This window comes from Homarus americanus, unplaced genomic scaffold (genome assembly GCF_018991925.1).
Source record: "Homarus americanus isolate GMGI-L3 unplaced genomic scaffold, GMGI_Hamer_2.0 scaffold367, whole genome shotgun sequence".
NCBI classification, from domain to species: domain Eukaryota; kingdom Metazoa; phylum Arthropoda; class Malacostraca; order Decapoda; family Nephropidae; genus Homarus; species Homarus americanus.
This window is the reverse complement of record NW_024743709.1, coordinates 18,109,251-18,121,283: the sequence shown is the minus strand read 5'-3', so window position 1 is coordinate 18,121,283 and position 12,033 is coordinate 18,109,251. Positions and strand designations below refer to the sequence as shown.

General features: G+C 38.0%; 1 protein-coding gene across 2 annotated transcripts in view; it reads left to right on the top strand.

Annotated features, from left to right (window-relative positions):
- The window catches only part of LOC121877327 (ankyrin repeat and LEM domain-containing protein 2-like), a 61,043-nt gene that overhangs the window by 18,634 nt on the left and 30,376 nt on the right, over positions 1-12,033 (top strand). For both annotated transcript variants that reach the window (XM_042383026.1, XM_042383025.1), the window contains exons 7-9: positions 6,145-6,384; positions 8,512-8,669; positions 11,204-11,330. In XM_042383026.1, coding sequence (XP_042238960.1) covers positions 6,145-6,384; positions 8,512-8,669; positions 11,204-11,330 — 525 coding nt within the window. The remainder of the gene's footprint in view (positions 1-6,144; positions 6,385-8,511; positions 8,670-11,203; positions 11,331-12,033) is intronic.

Genomic DNA, 12,033 nt, shown 5'->3' with positions numbered 1-12,033 from the left:
AAATAACTCAAAAACTATTCAGTGAAACTGACTGAACTTCGGACGCCATTTGACGGACGTCGATTTCTTTGTGTGGGTCTTATCACCTTCCCCCGAGACGGTCTTGATCATCGTGTGCATGGCAGCGCAGCACGAAGCCAGTGTCGCTCTGGCCATTAGAACGAGAGGAGGGTGCGCCGCTTTATACCACGATGTTCTACATGCTTTGCTCTTTATTTTGATATATATTGTAGTACATATCAATGAACACCGTAATACAAGGAAAATGTGAATGGAAAGTGAGATGTAACTAAATATTTTCCTACTTTTTCATCTTATACTCGATAAAAGTGGCTTAAATTTCAAGAATTTTGAGTTTTTTATGGTTTCATACAATTTTATGCTAGAAGAGACCCCATTACAATGACTAAAACAATTCCATGGCAGTGAAATGAGCCTAAAAAAACAAAACAAAAAAATTTCAAAGATTTTTCGGCAAAATCCTCCTTGGCTGAGCGTAAGCTTTCATGCACTATGTGTCTCAGGCTCCGAGGCTGAGAGGGTTAATAATAATAGTAATAATGGTATTAAATAATAATACAGTCATAACAACAACAACGATAATTATATTAGTGTATTGCTCTAAAGACAGTATTGTTGTTTTTACTGTACAGTATAGTCTCGGTTTACGCGGTCAATTAAACCCTTGGAGGTCCGTGTAAAACGAGAAATGTGTAAACGAAATAACAGAACATATGGGATTAATTGAAATAGAGACTGGGCTGACCCCCAGACTACCCTTTTTCCGACACAATACATACGTTGTAGTAAAAATAACATCTTAATTTTATGATGGTATGCACACACAATTAATATTTTAGAGAATTATCAATAATATTAGGTTTTTTAACACTTACATTAGTAGAAGAGATGGCTGGGCACACGGAGATTGGGGGCTGGTTCCGAGGCAGAGGGCAGAATATTGTCCCTCACCTGTATCACTTGTATCACCTGTATCACTATCCACCACAGAGGCTTGCAGGGCCTCTTTGTCAAACCCCTCAAAGTCCATATCCTCACTATCACTGACTTGGGCTGGCTGTGGTGGGTGGCGGGTGAAGAACTCGGTAATGTTTTGTTGACTGGGCGACCTTGTGCGCACCTTGCCCGCGCCGCTTCCCGCGTATATGATGGAATGTACCGCGTAACTAATAATTGCCGGTCTGGCCAGGTGCCGTGTAAATGACCAAAAACGTAAAGGAAATCCGCGTAAATCCAGACTATACTGTATATCAATATAGCATTATTTTAACTTACCTCCTTTTAATTTTAATACAGTAATATAATGTGTTACTAACCTTTTGGTCAGAGATGTTGGAGTTTGGGTTTTGCTGTGATCATATGGTTGGACTCATGACTGTTTAGTCTTCTTCGTCAGACAGCAAGTGTACTGTAATGTCTGACAATAGAAGTGACAGTGTGGGTGTAGACGAAGGGCCAGCTACAGGTGAGGAGGAAGAAGTAGGATGAGGAGTAGGAGTCCTGCTGGGATTGATGGGGGTTTTAGGATGGAATAAGGAGTCAATCTTGGTCTGCTTATTAGGCTCCAGCTGCTTCCTGCATATCAAATCCCTCAACTCACAATGGTGGGAGTAGTCATTCTGTAAGTCATGATCATTTGTATTAGCATGCAGATACTCGATAGCTGTGGCCAATCCTGCCCGAACTGCTGACAACTTCAGAGCAAAGAAGGTGATGTCTTCATCCTTATCGTCATCATTCTCTTCGGGGGCTGTGCAGGAAGCTGCTATCTCCTCCTCAGTCATCAGCTGGAAGCCCGGATTACCTTCAACACCACGCGCAGCCACACCACTTGAACGTTGCTGTGAATACCATTTGAACACAGCATCTTCCAGTCATTGATCCTGCGCTACTCTCATCAGCTTGTGCTCTCCAACAGTCGTCATGGAGGTCGAAGAATCAGGACTATATTTCATTGCAAATGACTGCAGGGAACCCTTAGCCTTTTGTATATCTTACACCACATGCCTAGCAATGCTATATTCACTACAGACCAATCACTCTCTAACTTCTATAACAACTCCAGCTTCTAAGCTACAGTAAGCTGTGTGCACTTCCTTTTGGGTGCCATCACTACAGAACAGTCACAAGGCATAAAATACTCGAGCAATAACAGAAGAGCACAGTAGAGATGTAGCGAGATGGTGTGTACACACCGAGATTACAATCGGTAATTCGGGACTGAGGAGTGACGCATGCTGTGAATAGTGGCGGGAGATGCAGACTGGGTCCATTTTAACAGTAGGGGAATAAACACAGTATATGAACAGAGAGAGAGAGAGACTGGATATGAATTTGCCACATCCGGACCAACCAACATCCGGATCTGAGAGGTCCTGAAGTGCGAGAGTTTACTGTATAAAGGAGATGATTATGATAAATTAATCATCTAAGTTATGGATATGAATTAATTTGGCAATTCTTGTTATTTTTTATTCTTCAGTAAACCCCGAATTAACAGACACCTTCTATATTGGACCTCGGCTTCAACAGACACTCTGACTTGCTCGGACTAGGTTTATATATTACGAACTCAGGACCATTAAAGTAAAAATAATGGACTCGGGTCCATTTGTAACCAAATTATCACAAATAATTACAGTATTAGTCCTACCCCATTTAGCCCCCACCCTGTCTAATGCTGATTTCTTATAGAGCTCTTAGGTCTTCTCCTGAAGTTAATTTTTACTAGAAAACAAAATAAAAAAAGATTAAAATTCATAATACAATGCAGGACTTACCAACAACAACCATGCTTGTTTACACTCTCTCCACTAATGAAAGCGACATGCAGTACCCATGACCCATGTACACGCACAGTCAATCAGTCCCTGGGTTACGTGCGACCAACTTATGAACATCTGCTGATACAAATGAGGTCCCATAAAGTTCAACTTTAAATTGTGTTGTTGTTTTTCTCTCTTTAAAGGGGATTACCCTACCCAGGCACATTAGACAACACATTATGCTTCCAATATCTTCCCAGGCAGTAGTACCTCCCTGTTTGATAGCTGCCTACTACCTTTACCTGATAACTTATTATTTACTTTCATTTACTGTACTGTATTTTGTTCTTATATATTTCTTATTTTCTCTTAATTTAAGTGATATTAGATGTATATAAGGACATAGGCTATGACATAGTGGGATTTTAAACATTGTTCAGTAGGTATGGCATGCAAATAGGGTACAGTAAGTCCCGCTTAACGTTTCGCCGCCATTTACCTCCTCCGCTCCACTACCCACCACACACTCGCTCTACCACCTCCGCCCATCGGTGAGTACCAATACAAATTTAATAGTTCTATATATACTGGATATATACTATTTTCTATAGAAATGGCAATAATTTTTTGTATATGTAATGTTTTTCATGGGGCAAAGGGAGGCTCAGGAACATAACTCCCCTATTTTATGTATTTCTTATGGGGAAAATTGATCCGCTTAACGTTGTTTCGTTAAACGTCACATTTTTAGGAACGTAACCCCGACGTTAAGCGAGGACTTACTGTATGTGGTTTGGCTTAAGGGTAGTGTAATGCATCTAGTGTGGCAGCATTATGTTAGAGTTGAGGTTCAGGCACTGTACACTATATGCATTACATCAGTGCTTCTCAAACTATCTGATGTGGCAGACCTGGAGTTTTTTTTTCCAATGTGCCAGGGACCGGTACCATATTTGTGCCATATTATTATTTGTTTATGATCCGAGAAAATATTATTTGAACATTCGTAGTAATATTAATTTATACCGGAAAAATATAGTGAATATACAGTACTGTATAATAAAAGTTGACGCATTTGTTTTATTTTATATTTATTTTGTAAACAAGTAATACAATATCATAATATAAATAAAAAAATTTAAAAAATCAAACTAGCAAAGCCTTCTAACAAAGATAATATAAACATATGTATATATAAGTAATAAAATTAAAAATTATAATGAATAGAAGTAGGTAACAAATTTTATTATATTTTAGTTATTTTAAACACCAATGAATAAAGAAGTTAAAACAAAGATTGAAAGGAATAGGCAACATTAAATTGAAGACAGCAATTTTGAAAATATGTCGTAATACTAAAATATGAAATTGATGATTATTTTATTAACACAATAAAAGGCATGTTAAAACCTTAACCTTTACTAAAGTGAAAGGTGAGCTGTTTCTTCTTTGTCAGCTTATCCATTCGTGGTTCAGTTGAGGACAGTGCCACGTGCAATGGAGAATAAATATCCATACTATTCCTGTACTTTGTCTTAATAACACTCATGGTTGAGAAGCCAGTCTCGCAGAGGTATGTTGAAGGAAGTGGGAGAAGAGTTTTCAGAGCAATTTCAGTAAGCTCAGGATATTCTGCTTTCACTTTTATCCAAAAGGAACCGAGTGATGTGTTTCGAAACTCATCTTCAATCCTTCGTCAGCAGCCAGCTCCAACAATTTATCCTCCATAGTGACACTTAAGTCATCTCTCAATGGCATGAACGGATTTCGGATCCATCCATTCCCTTTCCGTGGATCTTCTGCTGGAAAGTAATGCTGAAAATGTTCTGCCAAATTCGTCAAGTGTTCTCTGGTAACAATTTGTAGAGATGTAAATTAAAGTCTTCGCCTGCATTGGCAATGACTGCCGCTAATTGGTGAAACATGTCATAACAATCTCTTGATACTCGACTCTTCCATGCTTCTAGCTTTCGTTTTTGTCCTTTGATCTTGTCTGCCATTGTAAAACACGAAGCCATCCTTTCCTGCATGGAGGTGTTGAGATTATTAAAGATGGCAAAGATATCAGCCAAATAAGCCAACTTGGCTAGCCAGTCCACATCTCGGAACAATTGTGACCAATTTGGTTTTTTGTCCTGAAGAAACTCGGCAAGCTCGTTTCGTAGTTCAAATACTCTTGACAGGACTTTTCCCCTCGATAACCAACGTACATCGGCATGCAATAGGAGCTGTTTATGATCAGCTCTCATATCATCACAATGCAGTGAATAGTCTCGAATTTAAAGCATTTGCCTTTACATGGTTCACAATTTTTACAACCTCGCTGAGCTCACTGTTTATTTCTGTTGACATCTTTTTTGTTTCAAGACTTTCTCAGTGAAGGAAGCAGTGCGTCGACTTGCATTCTGGGGCAAGCGCCTTGATCTGGGTAACCACTCCCGAATGCCGTCCTATTATTGCGGCAGCGCCATCAGAACATACGCCTACACAAAACTTGAAATCTAACCCACATTTGTTAACGATGTAGTCGCTCACAGTCTTGAACACTTCAGAACTAGTTGTTTTTGTTGGTAGTGAAGCAGAGAAAAAACTCTTCCTTCAAATCACCCTCATGTTCAAAGCGCACTTACACCAGCAGAATTGCCATATTAGCAACATCTGTACATTCATCAAGCTGCAAAGAAAAGTACTTTGCTAATTTAATCTGTCCTATGAGCTGATCTTCCATATTGTGAGCCAGATCGTGAGTTCGTCGAGCTATAGTGTCAATTGAAAGTGGCACTTGAGCCACTTTCATTGCCGTCGGCTCACCCAGCATTTCCATGCAGACATCTTTAATACAGCCTATCACTAGCGTCTCACCGATTGTGTATGGCTTTTCAGCCTTAGCAACTCGAAGTGCTACTTTATAAGAATCCCGCAAAGCACAAGTATTTACCCGGTATGTGTGACACTTCAAAGTTCTGTTTCTGACGGCCTTTTAAATCAACATGCTTTCTTACAAAGAACTCATTCGACTTTGAACTCATTTCTTTATGTTTTGTATTTAAATGCCTCTTGAGGTTTGACGGCTCTGCCCCTGGATGCGCTACTTTTAAATTATACTATTGTTTCTTTCTTTTCTGGAAACTCGCCGTGGACCGGCAGCCGATGGCTCGCATACCGGCACCGGTCCGCGTACCACCACTTTGAGTAGCACTGCATTACATCACCCTGCTTTGATCCTGACAAGTGAAGGTATTAAAGTGTAGTGCCAGCCATCTTGCTTTATGTGTACTAAAGGGCCTAGTATAGAGTGTGGTATGCCCTATTGTCAATGACCATGGAACCTATTATCACTTCACTTTTTACATTGCAGATTGTTTGCTCAAGAATGAAAGAGAGCAATCCTAAAGTGGCCAGAGAGATCTGTGACTTGCTTGGGGAACAGTATTATGTGCCTCTGCTGCGAGATGATGACCTTTGTCTTCTGCCTCAAGTGGGTAACCCATGGTCCCCAAATTTTGACTCTCCAACAAGCCCTGTCACCAAAGACCAGTTGCTTATGACTTACCATAGTCCTGTCAGCCCTGCCAGTCCCATAAGTCCATCATTTAAGGTATGAGGCCCTGTGTCTGTACATTTACTGTATCCTTACGTCCATAGATTCATATGAGTTTATTTTCAACAGCTTAACAAAAACCATATAAAATACTGTATCTTGATTAAAATTTTCCTGTAAATTAACCTACAGCAGTATTGTAGAAGTGCCTTTTACTCAAAGGGTGAAACAAATTTCAGAGTTACAGTATTTCTGTAATGGGGTAAAAATACTGATACAGTCAGCAAAAATGGTATCTGCAACTTTTTAGTGTTACACAATATGACAAAACAGACGAAGGATTTGGACAATCCTACTGAGACAACAGGAGTCATTTTGAAATCCATTGGACTCAAAGATGCAGATACCTTTTTTACTGACTTTATATACACAGGTATATTGTCTTTCTTTTTTTAGTTTTTATTAATATTTATATCCAGGCTTTTGTATCCAGATCTCAGAAAACTTGAGATTCTCAAAACCAGACATTTTCTTCCCTGAGACTTCCATTTGTTACCTTAGGCCTACCTGTTGACTACATAAGTTCTGCTTTAAGACACTCAAACAAACTCAGTTGAATGTAAAGAAAATATCATTGTATGCATACTTTGAATAAAAAAAGTACGTACTGTACATTGTAGGATTTATTACAATTACAGAGCGTAAATGAGGTGGAAGGTGGATAGAGTGAGGGAGGGAGGAAGTTGAGTGAGAAGGATGTGGGGAGTTGCATCGTCATTTAGACTTGGGGAAAATTTTCCCCAGTGCACAGTGGAAATTCCACTGTTTTGGCTGTGACACACAGCTCCATTTATGCCTCGCATGCCCATATCATTTAATCTTTTAGTTTCTTAAAATATATTTATTTAACTTAACTTTTAGGTAAGCTATTGAAGATTAGTTTTGTCAAAAAATGATATTATATTCATACTGTGCTTGATATACTACATTCACGGAAATGTAATATTTTTGCTGAAATGACGTACGTATTACAGTGGAAAGTGGGATAAAATCGTGACGAAAACAATGACTTTCGCTTTCTTTCGTTCAAAAGATGTTACCGTAATCGCTTTTCGAATGGTTTTCAGTTAAAAAAACTGTTGCATCACAAGTGAATTAGGATAGAATATTATTGTAATACAACAGTTTTTTAACTGAAAACCATACGAAAAGCGATTACGGTAACATCTTTTGAACGAAAGAAAGCGAAAGTCATTGCTTTCGTCACTTTCCACTGTAATACGTACGTCATTTCAGCAAAAATATTACATTTTCATATTTTCAGAAATAAATAGTAGTTTTGCTGAAACGTAATGTATTTCAATGTAAATTAGGATAAACTACATGAAAACAAAAGACTTTACCTAACCTTCCTATGTTCAAGATATGTTACTCGTTATTTTAATAGTTTTCGGTTAAAATACTGTTATATTAGTGATATTCTATTCATACTGTGCTTGATATAATACATTCACGGAAATGTAATATTTTTGCAACTACAATGTGATGTCAACACAAGCATGGTTACAGCGAGACTGACTGAGTGAGGGAGAGCTATGCATGTGTGTGTGAGGTTGTGGGAGCTGGCGGTGTCCCATGTTCGGTGCCACGTGCGAGTTGAATGGCGCGCGATTTGAATGTACTTCAATTACTTCAATGTGCAGAATATTCCTCCGGCGGGGCAATCCGTGTATTTGCAAATCCGTGTATGCTAAACCCGTGTATGTTAAGGGCCGACTGTATTGGACTATAGGTACTCGGAAAAATTCCAGGGCTGTGGGATTTTTCCAGGTTTGAGAGAGTCATCTTGTTGACTCTGAAATCTCTTCACTGGAAGAGCTCTGCATCAATTGTTTCAGCTAATGGGATATTACTGTACAGTACAGTATATACAGTAAATTTTTATCAACATTCTTGCAAAACATTTACAATACTGTATAGTGTAATCAATTGATAAATTTAAATTTCCACTTAGATTTGTATGAAACAAATTAGACTTAGTTTTCCAAAACTAATACCCCCCCTTTAATTAAATATCTACTTAGTTGCTAATCCCCCCTTTAATTAAATATCTTCTTCATTGCTAATACAGAGCAAACTGATTTTTTCCAATTGCACAACATCAGTTTGGGTTTGTTCTTTTAGGTGCGTGGATTTGCTGGTCCAATGAGTCCTACACAAGCAGAGGTGTTTCATCGCCTCTGGAAAAGCAATGTCACATCATCACCTACACGACACTCAAAGGATCGAATAGCATCCCTTCGATTGACTGATCAAGAAAAGGGTTTGGAAAGGGTGGGCAGGTGAGCATATTGTAAATGAAAGGTTTCAGTAGAGTTGTATTAAGCTTTCCCTTGTAAATTAAGTAGTATGTGTTACTTTCGAAATCATTAACTAATCAACTTACCTGTACTCTCTTTTGGGAGAATTTTTTGTTGTTTGGTGTGGGACAAAATCAACCGTGATTTTTGTCCAAACCCAAACCCATGTTTTGAATGTTCTTTCTTACAACTATATAGTAATCCCTTGAAAGTCCGGACCCTGTAAGTTTGCACAGTGATCCCTCAGTTAACGAACGCCTCGGTTAACAAAATTTCGGTTAACAAATTACCTTCCATAAGAATCTTCAATTCGGTTAATGAAAAAATTTCGGTTAACGAATTCCTTACGAATTGTTTTCAACATGTTTTCGCTTGCTCACCAGCTGGAATATTAGTCCGCCAATACAGTAATCGGTTCTAGGGCTTAAATTCGTTCCCATTTGAGTAAATATCAAGAAGGTTGTACTATCCAATAATTTTAACAGTTTTATATTAAAACTTTTAGTCATTTTAACAATTATTGAACATAATTGAAGTACAGGAAACTAGTTTTTAGTGCAATTCCACAAAAATTCTTAAAATTTAGGATCATTTGGTACCAGGTTGATAAAATATTATCCTAAAAGAATCAACTTTCCTAAAAAAAGAATCCCATACTGAACACCATGAGCCATTTGTTTACAAAGAGCAAGCAGCTGATTGGCTTACCACAATGTCTGACTTCAACACTTAGTAAATTAGTACAGTACAGTTCTGTATTTACCATCACTTAATAAATACTATTGCAGTGATTAAATACTATTGTAGTGTATTTTTCACCACTTAATAATTATCACCACATAATAAATACTATTGTAGTGTATTTATCATCACTTAATAAGTACCGTATTTTCCGGTGTATAAGATGCATTTTTTATTTTTGTTAATGTATCCCAAATTACCCTGCGTCTAATGCGCCAGTATTACGGATGGGAGGCCGAGCGCCATAGGCGGAGGTGCTTAGCTAGGTAGTCTGGGACGAGCAGTAGTCCACTAAGCACAAAAATTTTTTCTAATAATATTACTCATAATAAAATACTGAAAAACAAACCAAATTATCACAATCACAAACTTACGGCAAATTTGCAGAAGACGTAAATAATGGCTTACATTGGCTTAACGGCAGAGGGAAGCTCACAACATCTCACTGTACCTCCTTCCCTACCATACGAAACCCACACCAGATACATGTCTTAAATTATTTATGGACTGTATTACCTTTAAGAAACATTTGTTTATTATCTAAATGAAAAATGACCCTAGAAAAATTAAAGAAAGTGAACATAAAGTTCAGCCACCAGTCAGCCATTTGCAACGAGTCGATGACGCCAAAACAATAGCGATGGTGCTACACCCTGGTGGCCGATCGCGGCAACACAAAACATCACAGCCAAAAATACGAGTTTCACATCCTGTTGGTAATTCTCTTGACCAAAATATAAACAAGCCTCACAGCTGCTTTGATCAGAAGTAGAGTTGGGTTAGTATAATGTTAATATACAGCAAAGCCTCCGATAACAAAAAAAATCTCTATTATATTATATTATATTATATTATATTTATTTCTCAGCCACATGGGTAGGTGGGTGGGTAGGTATTGCGCTGTATATGACAACACAGGACGTGGCTGGAGTGGTGAGTCAGAAACTCCACACACATACACTTTCTACACAAACACCCATGCTCTTCATATGTCTTAGTTTATAGTTTTATATTATATTATATTTATTTCTAACCTACATTAGAGTATTGTAATTATTTTTCCACAACTTGTATAGCATTATTGTTAACTTTTAGTAGTTGTGGAACATATCCTAATTTTCCCCATAAGATTAAGTACCCCATATTTACTATTGGTGCATGCCCATTATGCTGTGTTGTCGCAGAATGCAACCATAACATAAAGTGAGGGTCAGGTGTATAGAAAATGCATAGTGATATTTCCGGTAGCTGGAACAATTGGTGTAGAGCACTTCCGGGAGTGAGAGATTTCCTGGTAACGAGACGACTCTTTCAAAGCTTCAAAAAATCCCCCATCCCTGGAATTTTCAGGTTAACAGAAAAATATTCTCGGAAGTTCCAGAAATTGCCTATTACATCATCTTTTGAACCTGGAAAATTATCCCCCATCCCTGGAATTTATCGGGTACCGGAAAAATTTTCTTAGAATTTCTGAAAAATGTGCCTGATTTTCATCTCTCAAACCTGGAAAATGGCTCCCCCATCCCTGGAATTTATTGGGTACTGGGAAAATTTTCTTGGAATTTTCTAGAAAATGTGTCCTTCGGAAAATCGTGCCCAAAGCCGGAATTTTCCAGAAAATTGCGGCTTTAGGAATGATTTTCCCAGAAAATTCCAATTCTAGCTATTGGAGAGTTCTGGGTTTGAGGATTTCCGGCTGACGGAGATATCACTTTTATCAAATTTAATTCATGTTTATAAAACTCATTGTACTATATTTATATTTTCATTTGTAGAGAATTGGCAGCTGAAAGAGGAATTACTTGGAAGGAGTACTGGGATTTCTTAGGTGAATTTACTAACCTTTCCACCGATGATGGACTTGCCAAGCTGGAATCTTTCCTGAAAGAAAAGTACAAGCAGGTATGAGTTGTTAATTTTTCACAATGAGAGCAAATAAATTATTTTCTACATTTTTATTTTATTTTTATAATTGTAGTGTTTCACATATTAGGTGTGTACAGTAGGTGTAAACAAGTAAATATCCATTTCCGTTGTGTTTTTGCACCCATTAGTAAAAATGGTAAGAGTGAAGTTGTACATAAAATTAAGGTGACCTTGATCTGATATTTATAACTACAGTATGCTTGGGTAATTTTGTGGTCCTTTATTATTCGCAGATGACACCCTGGATGTACACAAGAATGTCTGTGGGTAGTTTTAAAGTTGCAAGCATTTTCATTTCCAGGACAGGGAGCCATTCGTTCTAGAGATAGTAATTTCCTTTACCTTCATTGTATACAGTAAATGTGTGTGTGTGTTTATATATACAATTTGGGTAGAGTTCCCTTAACTTGGCTTATATATAAATAAGTTGAAGAGTTAAGTTATAACCCCAAAATGGTCTTTTTGCCATTTATTGTTAAAACTATATTGGTCACAGTCTATTAGTAGATGTACCCTAATTAACACTGTAAGCTGTGAGTGTTAGTTAAGGACGGGGCTCAGCTTGACTGAGTCAGATCACCAATCCGATTCTCGTGAGCTTCAAGTGAGGACAGGTGCCTGTGAGGACTGTTGCCTGTGAGGGGCTCTGAAGGAGAGGCTGGGCTGACCCTACATTCTC